At 32.9% G+C, this 16,577-nt stretch overlaps 2 protein-coding genes across 3 annotated transcripts; one reads left to right on the forward strand and one right to left on the reverse strand.

Annotated features, from left to right (window-relative positions):
- Positions 1–8,001: 8,001 nt before the first annotated feature.
- On the forward strand, positions 8,002–12,023 carry LOC144575947 (uncharacterized). Of its 2 annotated transcripts, none has more exons than XM_078326209.1 (7): positions 8,002–8,362; positions 9,856–9,927; positions 10,188–10,258; positions 10,759–10,903; positions 11,238–11,321; positions 11,417–11,515; positions 11,743–12,023. In XM_078326209.1, exons 1-7 carry the CDS (start codon positions 8,102–8,104, stop codon positions 11,746–11,748), a joined length of 738 nt encoding a protein of 245 aa, XP_078182335.1. In that variant the 5' UTR covers positions 8,002–8,101; the 3' UTR covers positions 11,749–12,023. The 2 variants fall into 2 exon arrangements, with proteins under 2 accessions (XP_078182335.1, XP_078182336.1); XM_078326210.1 differs by having other exon boundaries at positions 11,417–11,503.
- Positions 12,024–12,667: 644 nt separating this feature from the next.
- LOC144575586 (selenoprotein family protein) lies at positions 12,668–16,346 on the reverse strand. Its single transcript, XM_078325782.1, has 4 exons — positions 16,058–16,346; positions 14,454–14,512; positions 13,496–13,677; positions 12,668–12,958 (listed from the first exon to the last, which is right to left on the reverse strand). Exons 1-4 carry the CDS (start codon positions 16,221–16,223, stop codon positions 12,883–12,885), a joined length of 483 nt encoding a protein of 160 aa, XP_078181908.1. The 5' UTR covers positions 16,224–16,346; the 3' UTR covers positions 12,668–12,882.
- Between the last annotated feature and the right edge of the window lie 231 nt (positions 16,347–16,577).

Consider the following 16,577-nt stretch of genomic DNA (forward strand, 5'->3'; position numbering starts at 1 on the left):
AATAGGAAAGCACAAATTACTTCACACAAACCCCCTTGAAGGGTGATCGATCGGAAGCAAAGAGAAAAAGGCTTTCCTTCCCTCCCTCATGCCTCCATCTTCTACTGAGCCCTGACTTTCCCATCTGCCTCAACTCAATCCATACCTCGCCTCTTTTCTCTCTCAAATCTATCGCTACGTGTGCTCTACGAACCATTGCCGCGCCGAAATGGATGAAAAACTAAGAGGAAAAAGAAAGCGGTTTTATATATTCTGGGGTCGAGGGTTTCTGCAGGCCCAGCAATAGCCTATCTGAATACTGAGCCCATTAAGAAACAAATTGGGCCTTTGTTGAAATGAATTAACAGAAAACAAATTGGGCCTTTTATTTGTTGGTGTTCCTCAGTGGACTTGAACCTGAGAAGGTGGTTTATGTTTCCAGAGTTTTACCAAGAGATTTGTTAATACTATTCATTTTCATCACACTTTGAAAATGAACACTGCATATTTTTCTATGGCTATTGCTTATGACAGTTATGAGTTATGGCCTTATGGGTCTTGGGACAGCGTAATTTGGCAGCAAAATTGCAACAATTTTTTTTCTTAAAAAAATTGATCATTCTGCAAAGTATATTTTTTCATATTCTGAGCAAATAATGTGTTGTTTGGTCTATTTTTCTCGCATAGCCTTTTATATATATACATGTTATTTTCCTTCCCCCCCCCCACACACACACACACACACACAAATGCCTATGCATTGCAATGCATGGTAGCCTTACTCATAATAATAAATAAATAAAACCCAATTGTGAAGAGTCCGGATCCTACAAATTACTCAAATTTTGAGTTTAGATATGGACCGTCCGATCTGAATCCAGATCAATCTGATTAGAAGGGGAATGCACGGGCCCTTTAATATTCGGGCCGAAGTAGATCAGATGGTCTGGATCTAAACTCAAAATTTGAGTTAACTGGGATGATATGAATTTATTTGTGACTCAGCTTGTATTGAACCGATATATATAATGAACTTTTATTACTGGCCTATTACACCGCCTCTCAAGTATCTTAACGCCTACTGTATCTATCAGTGTAAATTATCACCTTTACCTTCTTTTTACAATACCCTATAAAATAAAATATGCCACTATTGCTCTTGTATTTTATACGTACCTAACCCAGCTCTCTTTTTCAAAGCCTAAGCCTCGTATTGGTTTGAAATTTACTCATAAGTCAATTACCAATATACCCTGAAAAGAACATGCATATTCGATATATTCTCCGAACAAAATTATAAATATAACAACTGGAAACCTTAGACCTGGTGAGAATTTATTAAATAACAATCATGGCTACTATTTAATCTTATCCACATGGTCCCTGTTTGCAACTCTTCATGTGTAATTGAACCGTCTGATTTAAAATATACAGTGTAAATCATACACTTTTTGACAATTTCAAGAGGTGCTTTAATTTGAATCAATAATAGAAGCTATAATTTTAATAGCTTGATCTAGTCCTAAATCCTAATAGTAAAATGGATTGTGTGTTTTTAGGATGAGAAACAGCGGATGGCAGGTGCTCTTGCTTAGCTGGCTATGGCCATTTGTTAGTGTTTTATTAATTATTTTATCATCCACTTCCTAAGTTTTATCCTTTCATAGTCCCCACATTCTTTCTTTGTCACAAATTATGCAACCTACATCATCCCCCAACCAACAATTAAACAAAAAATATATTATTCTTCCTCGCAAGTTCCATCAGATATTTAAATTCACATTTTTTTTTTGCAATCTGGTAATACTCATGGTGAAAAAGGATCAGATACTGAGTGAAATTATATTTGTATATGTTTTTGTTTCTCAGCTAATAGTGGTAAAATTATATTTGTATATGTTTTTTATTTTTTAGATACGGATTTGATATTAGACAGATTCAGATACAGATCGAATTAGATATTTATTAAAAATATATCAAAATTCATAATATTTTTTTAATTATAACGGCGAATAACATAATTATTTTCATAATATATAATAAATTATATGATATATATCTACTATTAGATACAGATAATTAAAATTTAAAACAATATATGTATCCATATCCAGTGACGAATCTATGTAGTATCAGGGATAGGCAAGTGTCTATTTCTACATTCGTAATTTTTTTTAGATCCAGTGGTATTTGTACTTGTGCTTACTTTGAATGAAAATAAGGCCTACCTCCTGATTTAATTCACGGTCCAATAGACGGAAATTATGCGGAAAAGAAAGTCAGTCCAGACTAATTCGCATAAAAGTTAGAAAGAAAAATAAAGACATGGTCTGATTCGCTACTCCACTCATAGAAATCGTTGATTCGCTAGAAGAAAAAAGAGGTTCGCTGCTACTAGGGATCTAAATATATACTGTGTCGTGATCAAGTCAGATTTATACGTGTCGTGCTATGATCATATTTGGAAAGATGATCATGACATGTGAATTATCACAACACATTAGTCACGTCGTGCACACACGTGACTAGTCACATTTTGTAACGTTTAACTTTTTTGTTTTGATAATTTAGGTTAGTTTATTCAAGATTCGTCATTCAAATAAGATCTAGCGGTCCCAATCACACGTGACTAACACGATCATGTGTCGTGACGTGATCAAATATTTCGCGTGACATGTCAAATTTTGGAAAGATAGTCACGTTACATTAATGATCACGGCACAGGACACGCGATTTCACGATATGTGACCGGCACACGTGTCATGTCATGCCGTGACTTAGATCTCTATCCGCTACTCTACTCCAATTTGTCAAGAGAAAAAAATTATACTCTTATAATTTTTTTTGTACCTACTCTATGGGAATTTTAAATCTGTCCCTGTTCATAACTGCACAGATATTCATATATCGATATCGATATCTAATTTTCAAAAACGAAAAAAAAATACGGATCATGAAATTTTTTTTTTTGCTAAGTCATCAAAAATACGGATCATGTTTTCACCCTTAAAGCTAAGTCATCAAAAAAATTCTTTGCTATAATATCTTCTTTATCTCATCAGAAATAAATCTGCTGCAATCCTCTGCAAGTGAATAGTCATTCTACAATCTTTTTTTTTTCAAATCCAATCGTCAATTTTTTTAGAGAACAAATCTCAAAGTAATTTTTTCAAAACTTTTATGTGCACAGATCTCAAAATAATTTGACGGTTGAATTAAAAAAAATTGTAGGATTACTATTCACTCATAGAGAATTGCAACAGAAAGGAATGTCAACTTTTAATCTAATTATCTTTCTTTGAAGAAGAGAAAGATGACTAGGAAGCGTAGAATTATGGTAGACATATGAAGAAATAAATGAAATTTCCACGCCTCCCTTTGCTTTTGCGTCATGCCCATCTAACACATTCGCTTAACTTAATTTGTCGAAAAAAAAATTGTTGTTGCTTTTGAAAATGTTGAACAATATGGTTCAATAGAAGTCCCTTTCATGCCATTCAAAAAGATATGCTTATGCATTTATTATTCCTGAGAATTTTGACAATCAACTTTTGAATTCATGCATGTATGTAGAAAAGACTGTTGATTTCACAAAAGCATGATCTCGGTATCATGAATTTTAAAAGTCAAATATTTGATTTAATTCAATGTCTTCTGTAATGAAGTTTGCCAGCAAGACAACTATGCACACAGAGAAAATTATCACTAGACTCGTATCATTTTTATCAAGCAAGGATAACTAAAATTGTGTCCACAAAATACACTTATCACTGTGTGTTTTTAGTTTGTTTACAGTTGTGTGCTTTCTCAGACATTTCTTGTCTAATATTATGTAACAGCTGATTTGTAACTCTTCAAAAAAAAAAAATCAAATATAATAAAAAAATTGTCTTCGGGGTTCTTTTCTTAAATTAAAGAAAATACAAAAATAATACAAAGTAACAACAAGACCAAGTGGAAATTCAATGCTATAGATTATTTTTATGCTCTGACTTGAAGATTAAAAAATCTCAATGCCATTGTTGAAATGTGTATTAATTGTTAATTTAGTATTCTTTTTAAGCTAATAATTATGTCCAAAGTATCAGATCATTATTTGCAACTGTTCCTAAATACTAATTTCGGAGATACAAGAAAATAAATTGTTCAGATGTATAAAAAAACATAATTAAAATATTTAATATATCTTAACAAATTAAAATTAAAATGCATTTTAGTTTAGGAATGATAATGGTTGTTAAAATTACGTACATAGCAAACAAAATATTTTTATAATTATAAAGATAAAGATGCTATAGACAAACCAATAACACAACAAAAATAATATTTTGTCAAGAATTGTCAATGCTCTATTTTATACTTACATGTACAATTTTGTATTTTGTATATGTTAAAAAGGGTTATTATCTTAATAAAATTTCTTACTAAAAAAAAATGTAAATTCTTACCTACATGAAAAAAAATGAAAAAACGGACTGTATTAACTCAACAACAACAATAACAACAATTAAGTCTTTAATTCCAAACAAGTTGAAGTAGGCTAGAAATGAAATCCAATCACAGTTATAAAATCAAGATAAGTAGTAATAAAAATAAAATAATAATAATAATAATAATAATAATAATAATAATAATAATAATAATAATAATAATAATAATAATAGTAGGCATATTAAGCATACTAATAGTAATACCGGTATCAATAATAATAGTAATAATACTAATAGCTAATATTAACTATATTCTATCTGAACTATCAATTGTAGAGATCAAAGTTCTAAGTTTACATCATTGACTCCAAATTACTAGTCCTGTGACATAAGACCTATAATAATATCTCTAAATAATCCATTACTACTAGGTCATGATTCTGATATGTGGATCGCTAGCTTTCACGTGCTCATGTCCGAAACTGACTCCTTAAATAAATTTCACTCCTTCAAGTCTCTTTTTAACAAAACAAAACAAGTGGCACACGTGGCGAATTTTTTCACCATCCACTAGAAAAAACTTTTAGCCTCCAGCTATTAATTAAAAATTATAATCAACTTATAAGTGCATGATATCAAGGATAATCACTAGCAACACAAATTGCATATATAGCTAGTCTGATTCAACCAGCACTCATGTCAATTAAACACCGTCCAAATTATTTTGTTGACCTTCTCAAAATGAAAGGAATCTAGTTCTTTTATTACAAACTTTAAGCATAGGTTTTATACATGATATTGACATGTTCTTTTAAAAACAAGGACATAACGTGTGGATTCATCGGTTTTAAAAGCCATCCTGTAAATTGTAAAAGTTCATTGATTATATTTGTATTTGTCAGTAATTTAAAACAAAAACTGTGCTCAGATTTTTTTAATTGATAATTCACGCCTTTTAAGTTTCTAAGATCTAGATACATATCATCGATTTTTTTTAAATAAAATTAAATTTAAATATTTCAACGAAACAAGTATACTGAATTTTGTTTTTATAAAAGCAGTTCCACCGATCCAGAGGCAAAAAAGTAAGCACAGTAGCTGCCTCCACCGATTCACAGGATCGCTGGAGCTGTTTTTCATAAAAATCAAGTCCAGCTTGTATGTTCAATTGAAATATTTAAATTTGATTATATTTTAAAAAAGTCCATATCCTCATAGGAGATAGGTCGAAAATGGCATCTAAATGTGATATTGTTCTCATCCATATCTACTATCATTTTGTAAAATAATGTTTGGTGAAAGATAAAATAAAAATAATGTTACATAATTATTATTGTCATCGAAAATAATGTTTGTAAAATAATTTATCATCTTTCATGTGGAATATGAGTTTTTTTTTCTTTTTCTTATTCCTCAACTTTATTTTCCTTCTATTAAACATGGTTACATAAAGATTGTTTTTCTTGACCCTCTCAATCTGATTTTAGAAGGACAAAAAATAAAATAAGAATTAACTACACATAAAAATGTAGGATTTATTTCCCTCTCTCTTAATCTCTAATAATGACATGTTTTTGATAGAAATAGAAATAGGAGATTTTAAGAAATTTAATTACGCAGTAATTGCTGGGACAGGGATTTGCTAGAGCAATTTGGATTCTTTTTTTTTAAATAGAATTAATTTTAATTATTTTAATAGAACAAGCACCGTTGAGTTGATTTTTATAAAAAACACCTCTACCGAGGTAGAGGGAAGAATAAGTAGAAATTACCAATATAGATTTCTTAGAACAAAATTTAAATTCTCCCTCCAAGGATCAGTGGAGCTGTTTTTTATAAAAACCATAGCAATGGTACTTATTTTATTAAAATAATTAAAATTATTTATGGTTCATTAACTAGACATAACAGCTGTTTCTCTCGTTCTTAAATTTGTATTTGAGAAATAATTGCAAGGAAATTAAGATAAGATATTAAACATAGATATCGTCATCTAACTTCTTAAATTATATAAATTATGCACAAGTTTGTACGGAAATGAAGGGTACCAGTCAGAATTTAATTTTAAAATAGAATAGGGATCCAACTTTTATAGTCATTAATTAATGCGAAATTAATAAATGCAAAATGCTAGATATATTTTAAATCATCTCAATTATATACATACAAATACAAAAATCATAAAAAAATAATAATTCATTTCAATAGCTATCAAGAAAGGAAATAAATCTGCTGCAATCCTCATAATCCTAAAATCCCTGTTTTTTCGAATTCAGCCGTCAAATTTTTTTTTAGAAACGAATCTCAAAGCAACTCTTTTTAATAATCTTTTTGTGCACGCATCTCGAAATATTTTAACGACTGGATTTAGAATAGTAGAGATTTCAGGGTTAATGTTGACTCACTGGGCAGCAGATTTGTATCCATCAAGAAAGGGGATTAAATCTTCAAAATTTGGTCAGCTTCATGCAAATCAAAATTAAATTGAAATGATATAATTTTTTTATTCTGTATGCTTATAACATGGTATTTAGTTTTATTGTTTCCTAGTTAAAAAAAAATATTTAAAATTTAATTTGCAGAATATCTATGTGACATTAATAACCACGGTGACATCCTCTAGAAAAATAAAATAATTAAACCTATTGAAAATTTGCTGCAGTCTATGATTGAACTTGTGTCAACGCTAAATATATTAGGTCACCTAATCCCATTGATGATTGAAGAAAAAAAATGGAGCTCCTGATTAAAATATTTATCAGAGCAGTTGGGTGAAAACCGTTGGGAAATTCACGGCCTTATTTATCAGAGCAGGTTGGATTCATCCCAATCGTTCAATCTGCAACAGACGATTACAAAACAATTACGGGGGTAAATATATCGACAGAGCAGTTTTTGCTACATACAGTGCCAATATCTTTATGACAGTTGCGGTCTCTTGCTCTGCCATTGAACAAAGGGGACCGTATTCTTAAGAAATGGGTTTGAATCAGTATTTTATTATTATTACGACAAGAAAACATTCGTGAAAAATAGAGCGAAGTCGCCAAAGTGGGCAAGTGGAAGCGCGCCTGATTAAAGCGTAACTGACAACATCCGCCATTTAAAACGGTAGTTCATCAGGGTATTTCTGTAACTTCACAATCTAATCTCTTACCATATTCTAGTCCACTTCTAGATAATGGAAAACTTCCGTGGAATTGATCCACGGGAAAATTTTGCACCAAAAATATCTTATATATAAGAAAGAAGGTCCAAGGGTTTATCAAATTTTCTTTCTAAATAATATCAACAAAATGGCTAAAGGAACTTAACTGATTGCAAAAATTTTAACTTCAAATCAAGTATTTAGTTTTAATTAATCGCCAAAGGTCTTTATTTTAGCGTAAAATTTTGGTTCGTTAATTATAAACCAAGCGCAGGGAAGAAAAATCCAGTCTTATATTCACCAAGTCGCGGTAAATATTGCACGCTCCAGCAACACCGAGCTCAAGTACACCTCGAAACACTCAATAACACTGTAAATCGGGTCCCACATCTAGAACACAGAGAAACAGGAGCACCGAACCTTTATCCTAATCTCTCCCACCATCCGCTATTTGTCTCTGTCCTCTACTCCTCTCCTGGGCCTCAACAGAGAAAAAACAACAAAGAGAACTTAGAAGTGGGAAAAGAGAGGGAAAGGTAGAAAAATGGTGGGTGATTTCATGGTGTGCGTGGACCGTATCATTGCCTCTGCTTGCTTTGATGCCTCCGGCGCCGGAGAAACCGGTGCTCAGGCGGTGGATGAGACGGGGGAGGAGAATAAGAGCAGGATTAGCGCCGAGAAGAAGAGGAATAGCGGTAAGAGCAAGAACAAAGCGGGAGGGGAGGTGGTAGAGTGTAGGATATGCCAGGAGGAAGGAGACGAGAGCGATATGGAGTCACCTTGCGCATGTACTGGCACTCTAAAGGTAAATTTCTCTCTCTCTGTGCACGTATGTTGTGTGTTTGTGTGCTTTTGTATATTTTTATTGTATTGAATTTCCTTTACTTCCTCTGAGCAAGACAAAGCACTCTTTTGTTTGGGGAATAAGCAAAATTGAAATAAGGTGTCTACTTTCAGTGAGAACTGTTTCTCATAGACTTTATTTCGATTCTTTTTTTTGTAATAAATTCCTTAGTTGAGCTCTGTTCCCCTTTGGTACTTTGGCCAAGGTTGTCGCCAAAGAACAAGGATTGCTGTGTAGAGGGGAAAGGTGGAGCCGAATTCTAATTTCTAATTCCTTATTTCTTCTATGCTTAATTGGTTAAGCAACAACACATATTCCATACCTTATTCCGACCAGTTCCTGACAAGTGACAATTTTAGAAAATCTGTAAGCTCTAGGTAAATCAAATCCGCAGAACTGAATTGATATCCCCAATTTTGTATTTAAAATCCAGTGTTTGATCATTGAAGTTTGCTTTTCATTAGGCTAGTTGTAAAGTAAAAACCTTTTTGGCATTGCATGCGGGCACAAAGAAATAATTAGTGGCAAGTTTTAAAGTCCATAGCTTTTGGTTGTCTTTTTTTTTTCCCTTTAATTAGGAAATAGAACAAGTGATTTGGTCAATTCTATATTGCTTCCTTCACTTTTGACTTTTCTGATAACTTTTGGTAGGTAATGTTAGTGTGCTTCCTTTTTTTAATCAGCTATGCTCTTTAGCAACTCTTTAATAATCCTTTAATCTTTATATCTGGCTGTATTCCTTGGTTTGAGGGGACTCTGACACTCTGTGCAAATTATACCCAGTATTTCATTAATATTTGCATATAACACCACAAATTATCTTTGTTACTCCTGACCTCCAAAATTTTAATTTTACAAGTGACACCTAACTGTGGATTACTATCAATGGGTGGGATATGTTGATTCCATTAAACTTGGCTGTTCTCTCTTTATTTATAGTGATCTCCCCCTCTCCTCGTACTCCTCCTGGCTACATCAAACAAATAGACTTAGTTTTTGTTTCCAGTTTACAAGAATGAAGAGATTTTAAAAGAAATATCTCGAAGCAATTTAGTCAATTTTCAGTTTTTCTAATTGACAGTAATATGGATGTTAGTAACCCAAAGATAAATTTGAAAATTATAAATGATAATTTGGAAAATTCTTTGCGCAATGAATTCTTGGTAGTGGTTGATCTGTTTTGGAACCTTTGTTTAATGCCAGGTGGTTGATCTGTTAACTTACAATCAGCAGTTGGGAGCTGTTTTGTTAACGCATTTAGAAAATATTCAATTGTAGTTGCTAATAATAAGTCTAATGCCAGGTGTGGTATGCAAATAGGCCAAAAAATGTGTATTTTTAAAATGAAAAAAGTTAGAAAGAAAATACTCTATTTGTTCACTTGTGTTTAAATGGTGTATATGAATAAATGTGTCTGAAAGAACATTTTCACAACTCAAATTTGGGGTTTGCAGTTTGCGCATAGGAAGTGCATCCAGAGATGGTGTAACAAGAAAGGAGGCATCACATGTGAGATTTGCAACCAGGTTCTTTTCTTTGCCTATTCTCAGTATATCCCCCAAATACAATTCCTTTGGGACAGTGTCTTCATAGTTTGATTAGTAAGCTTTATCTATCAGCACTATAGTTTGATTTTGATGGACTGCGCTATTTGATTTCAACATTCAAATTTAAACATCATTCAACTACTACAAAATTAAATATGACTAAAATGATTGGATTTCTTTATATTTTTTTTGCACCTAATCTCTTGTCATGATCATTTGTTTTCTATTCTTTTGAGCAGATCTATACACCAAATTACTCAATCCCTCCTCCAGTAAGAACTTGTTCTGACATGTTGGCTATTGATATCAGGTAGATAATAGCTTCTTTTTTTTATTTTTTTATTTTTATTTTTATTAATGGTAATCACAACAAACTTTTTACTGCATATCCACTTACTACTTCCAGTGTGTCTTATGCACCCACTTTGACAGTTTGCAATCAATACCCAACCCAACCACCAAAACCAAGGTAGAGTAAGTCAAAATAAGTAATTTAACTTGCTGCTTGTGGCTAGTCATCCAAATCCTCTTTAACAATTTGGAATCCAACATTAGAATATATCTTTGTATATTTTCAAATTGTACTTGAAAATAAATAAACTATTATTTGTTATGAAGTTGTCAATATTATCTGAGTGTTTTGGCAGCTGATGGTTAGGTCATAGTAGGAGAAAGTTGAATATTATTTGCAAATACGACATATTCAAAAGCTATTCTTCACATAAAAACTATTTGTTCTATTATTGCCATCAATTTGTAAATAATCTGTGCTTTCCTTTTCTTTTTTTTTATAATCTCTTCGACTGTCAGACAAAGCTGGGGCCCACGTGTTGGTGACCGAGATTCCCACTTCCTTGCAATTGCTGTTGCAGAGCAGGAGTTACTGCAAGCTGAGTATGAAGATTATGCTGCCAGTTCTAACACTGTAGCATGCTGCCGCACTGTTGCTCTCATTGTATGTTGTAGCCAAATCTTGCGTCATTATATTCTTCCATTCCACTAGAATTTTATTAGCAGGATATTGTTTTTTCTTTATTTATAAGGTACTAAGACACAATTCCATTATGCGCGATACAAATTTTTCAAAATGCCCATGGATTGTTAACAAGTATTTTAGTTAGATTACTAAGTCAATAATAACCTTCCCAGACAGTTGGAGTGATACTCCCAATTAACCAGAGTGATACTCCCCAGTCAATAATAATCTTCTAATTTTGCATACTGCAAAGTTTTCTATAAATACCTTCTTTATGCCTACTAATGTTTGAATTATTCTCTCTTATAAACAGCTGATGCTACTGCTGCTTGTTCGCCATATGCTGCTGATCACAAGAGATATTGCTGCATTACAGGACGTATCAGCTCTATTTAATGTAAGAAATAGTTTATGATTTCATAGAATCAATTGGTGTCTAATATGTTTATTGGATTCAATGTTCAAGTGTTTTATTTTTATTTTTATTTTCAGGCGTCTCTTCAATTTGCAGGCTTCTTCCTGCCATGTTATGTAATAGCACGCTCGTGCTACATTGTGCAAAGCAGGAGGAGAAGACAGGTAATTTCAATGGTAAATATTATATCCACTTTTTTTAACTCATTGAACTACTATTTATTGTTAGCACGCAAGAGCATATTTTTTTGTTATTTTTGTCAAACTGAGTTCAAAACTTATCATACTGTACCACAGATGGTAGCCCACAAAATAAGCACATTACGAAACAAATAGGTGAAAAATATTCCACTAATGCCAATAGTTTATTTTGACTGATTTCCAATTTAATTTCTATTATGCAGGCTTGACGGTCCTCTTAACCGTGTAATTTAGTCCGGAATTTGGGGGACGCTCTATTTACTAGTATGCTGCAAAGCTATTCTAGAGTTACGCTTCCTAGGAGCTCCAATTAACATCAGTAAAAGTAGTAAAGAGTACTAAGTATGGAGCTCCTGGAGAAGTATATGTGTAGCTCTCCTCTCATTGGTGTTTCTCTGTTTAAAGTTGTAAATATGAGAATTCATCTCCATGTTTTCTCCCTTGTTCGAATTTTAATTATAAATCAACAATGCCAATTGTCTCTTGTGATTTGTGTAATGGATGCAGTTGGCTTTGACTCTGGGGTTAATATTAGGGTAGGATGGCTGGTTGAAATGTTGAAATGACCCTCTTAGCCTTTGGTGTTGAATAACAAAGCAATCCAAACACTTCTAAAAGGTAATGCTAGTTGCGACAACTCCCGGCAAAGGTATCATCAGTCTAAATGCCTCATTCGTCTTCAAATAAATAAATTTTGTTAGGAAAATTGTCATTTGAAACAGTAAACACAACAGAACTAGGCAAACATGTCTGAGCAATCTACACTTCCTAATCTCTTTTGTTCAAAACACGAACATTGACAACAAAGAACTAGATGAACCCTGAACTATATAACATCTATAATAAGCTTATAATTCTTCTAACAGTAACATTCAGAATAAAATGTATATAAAATAACATCAAATAAAATGCTAGTGACATTCACAATACTACCTCGTCCATTGGATCTGTATGTATTTGTTCCATCCGTGTGTTTCCGATTGTTGTTTATTATTGTTACTTTATTAAGTGCGTCTGTGTGTGATTATTTTCTCCTTTTTCTTTTCTTTGCATTCTTCAAGAAACATATATGGTTATTATAACAATCTTCTGATGTCCTAGAAGTTTAGCAAAGTTCACAAAATATTACACCAGTTGAGCACCTTTGCCAAGAGACCTTTGTTGTTAGTAATATCCTGCGGAAAGCGTGACCTGTTTTACTTGGCTGGCTTCACTAAAAGTACAATGGCAGAAGCAATACATGTTTTTCTGGATAAATAGAAGTTCTCATATCTTACATTAAAATTTCTTGCAACATCTTAAACAGTCTTCATCAAGAAGGATATGGATAAAGTGAACATTTCTCAGCTATCGGCCACACTAGGCTTCACCTTTTCTTTGAGAAATTGCCGTATGTGGTCCCGCTTCCAGTTGTCAATTCTATGCATGTCAAACAGAAATGATATTACAATGGTTCTCTATGCAAGTTACAGAAAAATAGACTATTTGCACCGATATCTTAACAGAGAAATGACCATAATGCCACTGATTTTAGTGCTGGTAACAATTGGCATAAAGGTCCTCTGACATGTAACAATCAATAAAAGTACGTCAAAAAGCCACTTTATGGTTTTATGGGTTAAAGACAGTTCACCTCAAAAAGCCCAGATCTACTTCCATGTGATTGAACAATTTGTAAACAAGTCAAACGTATAATGAGGAATATAAAATCTGATGAGCATAAATGTTGTAGGTTTCATCCGAGTCTATTTATTTTTCTAATTTAACATGCTTTTGCCATGCAAGGTAGTTTACTACAATACTATGGTAACATGACACCAGGCAAAGGCTACATAAAGATTGAAACCAGTGATGGCCAAACTAGAATTCCAAAGAATGCAATTGCCATAAGCAACAGAATAAAATAAATAAATAAGATTTGAAAAATAGAATTACACCAAAGTATTGGTAACTAACCGAATGGTTTCCTTATGGTGGCCATCAGAGTCGAGCATGATAAGTTTAGGTGGAGAGGAAAAAGCATACTGAACTCTGACATAAGCAAAGTCATCCTTATCTTCTTCGATAAATGCAACTATTTCAGGATAGAATCCCATCTTTCTCATGCACACTTCTAATATTGCACCAGAAAATGTGGCCTGCCATTACAAACAGTACAATTCCATCTGTGAATTTTCAAATTCATGCCACCCTTCGTTAGACAGAGCTAATTATTGGAGGTCTCAAATGTTATACCAAAAAGTTTTATTAAAACATAATCTCAAACTCGCTTCATAAACATTGTTGAAGACTAGATTGTTAAATTTTTATAAGGGAAGTTCTCAATCTAAGACATATTTTGTTTCCTAAGGAAAACAACTTTAAAGTCCTGTCTATGGTCTTATTTTATGATGAAAAGATTTAATAGATTTCAGCTTTAAACTTAAAAAAGTTAAAATTGAAGGCTTATATTATAAGTCCTCTCCCTCAGTTACAAAAGCCCAACTAAACAAAGCAGCAGACAGCTGAACAACAAAGAAAATTCTTCTTGACTCTATGAGAAAAGTATTTGACCTCGAATAAGCATAATATAAGACCAACAACATACGCTACAAGGAGTACAACTCCGCCTGTTTACATACCTGATACCATAAATGACCCGGCAGGTACAATACAAAATGCGAAAGTGTTACACAGACTTCAACAATTTCTTTGCAAAAAACATAATTGATACTTGTATCCAATTATCAAAATCATATAATGCAAAAATTCTCAAGCCAAAGGAAAATCTAGGTAAGCATTTTGTTGAACTCAGGCAGGCAATATAATATTGCAGTGACTGCCCAAAATTGGAAACCTGTTCCAATACAATATTTATAATTTATGTACTGTATGCTGATTATCATGCTCTGGAACTATAGCTTAGTGTACTTACCTTACTTAAAGAGTTGTCAGAATCCTCTGAGCAACATTTGCGGCAATCTGAAACCAATTCTGCAATCAAAGCATCAGGACATAATTATTAGTATATAAATTATAATGTCACTGCCTTAATACATGATTCCTTCTAAAATTCATCATTAACTGGTGCTAATCCTTCTTGGTGTCGCCGGATACCGCTACTTTCAGAAGTCAAATGACAAATTAAATTTATTTAGCTTAATCCATATCAATTATCCTACATGCATATAAATAATCATTCTGTTTCGTGATAAATTTTATACTCTTTAAGAGAGTCCAACAACACTGCACCATGCTTGTTCCCATCTGCTAATCTTTCAAGAAATTCAATCTTTAATCAAAAGGAAGGAAAAATGGATTGCTATTTTAATTTAAGTAGATAGTGAGGTTCTGCATTTATTCAACAATTTTGATTGATCATGTAACTTATGTATTGTCTGTTATAAAATAGTGGTATCTGGTAAAGTCGAGGCAGCAGAACAGGATATAGCAAGACATCTAGGAACAGTACATAGTAGGATTTCAATAGCGACCGTTGCAGTAGCAGACGATTTAGTAATTGGTGCAATCACAATTAGGGCAGTTTAGCAGTTTTTACCAATAGCAGCCAATTTAGTAAATACTTTAGCCATATAGCAGCTAATTTAGATAATCAGCTGCCATGAATGCACTGTTCTCTAATTTAAACCTTTCACATATAATACTTTTTTCCATTTTTAATAAATTGGTAAAACCAGGATGTGTGATCCAAATGGGCCTTTAGATGGGCGTAGGATTAGACTTCATCAAGAGAAAGAAAGGGAGTAGATGGAAAGTTAACAAAGAAAGAAGTGATTTAAGGGGTATGCAGAATCTCGCAATATGAAACAGAAATACATTTTAAGTTTTATTTCATGATAACATTGGATTATTTAATGGATTTAACAAAATGACTAACGAAGAAGCTATCTAACATAAAGTTTCAGATTAGACAAAACAAAATCGAACTTCGGTAATTTTCTTAGACAAACTTATCTTGTTAGAAACCTTGATTAATTATTCCCTACCAATCCAAGTTTATATAGCATGGAACAAGCAAGCGCCAAATTCAGCAAAACCTACTTCCTTATAACAATAACAGATCCATCCAGAACACTTAGGACTGATATAAGACCAAGTATCTTGCTCGTTGTTAATCTAGACTTGGTCTCAGACTTAGCCTTAAAATTTATAAATAGCATCAGAGTGAGAAACAACACTGATTAATTTTAAGTACCAGAGTTTGACCGATAAAAAATCACTAAACAAACCATTAGTATAATAAGGTATCAGTCTGGTACCAGTAAGATCAAGCCTAGAACCAGTTAGTACCAGCCAAAATTGCTGCACATCAACCAAAACTGCAATCATCTAAGCTTATTAATGACCAATTGAAACAAAATTACAGAAGCTACTTCTCTACTCCAATAGTATCTTTTTAACCACAATCTAGAAGCCCTTAAAACAGCTTATTTATTACACAACAATCACATAAAATTAACTACTTACTTGCCAGTAAGGCATTCGCTTATGTAAAAAATTAACAGAAAACTAGTGTACCTTCATCTTTGACGTACTCGGCGAAGGTGTTGCAATCGGAGCAAAGCGCGAGGCCCGTGAAGCCCAGATCCTCGCAGTGCTTCGCACTAAGCCGATCACTAAGTGCCAGAGCAAGAGCGAGGCCAGACAGTAAGATTAGAGATCGTAACGCAATTGAGCGAACCATGATCTTACCAAAAAAATTTGCCTTCCTACTGATTTATGCTCCGTAGGAATTTCCACCGGAGTCGTTGCAGGTGATGAAGAGCCGATAATGGAAAGAAGATCTGAAAATTGACAGAGCCTATAATGGGCCATTTTCCGGCCCAAAATAACCACCTTACAAATAGCCATTACGGGCTATTTTTCGGTCATATTTCTTTACATAGAACGAAGCAAGACAAAACATTGTTTAAAGGTTTTCATGGCTCATAGTGACCGATTTATGTATATTAAATATAACAAATCTAAAGGTAAGTTTTTTTAGTCTTGATATTAGAAAATTTTTCCGTTTCTTTGTACTAGTCCTTGAAAAAATAAC

This window comes from Carex rostrata, chromosome 24 (assembly GCF_964058835.1).
Source record: "Carex rostrata chromosome 24, lpCarRost1.2, whole genome shotgun sequence".
In the NCBI taxonomy this organism is placed as follows: Eukaryota; Viridiplantae; Streptophyta; class Magnoliopsida; order Poales; family Cyperaceae; genus Carex; species Carex rostrata.

Coding starts and splice junctions, on each gene's coding strand:
- LOC144575947 (XM_078326209.1), top strand. CDS start 8,102: ATGGTGGGTGATTTCATGGTGTGCGTGGACCGTATCATTGCCTCTGCT. Junction 8,363..9,855: donor CATGTACTGGCACTCTAAAG/GTAAATTTCTCT, acceptor TGGGGTTTGCAG/TTTGCGCATAGGAAGTGCAT. Junction 10,904..11,237: donor GCCGCACTGTTGCTCTCATT/GTATGTTGTAGC, acceptor TCTTATAAACAG/CTGATGCTACTGCTGCTTGT.
- LOC144575586 (XM_078325782.1), bottom strand. CDS start 16,223: ATGGTTCGCTCAATTGCGTTACGATCTCTAATCTTACTGTCTGGCCTC. Junction 14,513..16,057: donor CGAGTACGTCAAAGATGAAG/GTACACTAGTTT, acceptor CTTTGATTGCAG/AATTGGTTTCAGATTGCCGC. Junction 13,678..14,453: donor CTGACAACTCTTTAAGTAAG/GTAAGTACACTA, acceptor TTGTAATGGCAG/GCCACATTTTCTGGTGCAAT.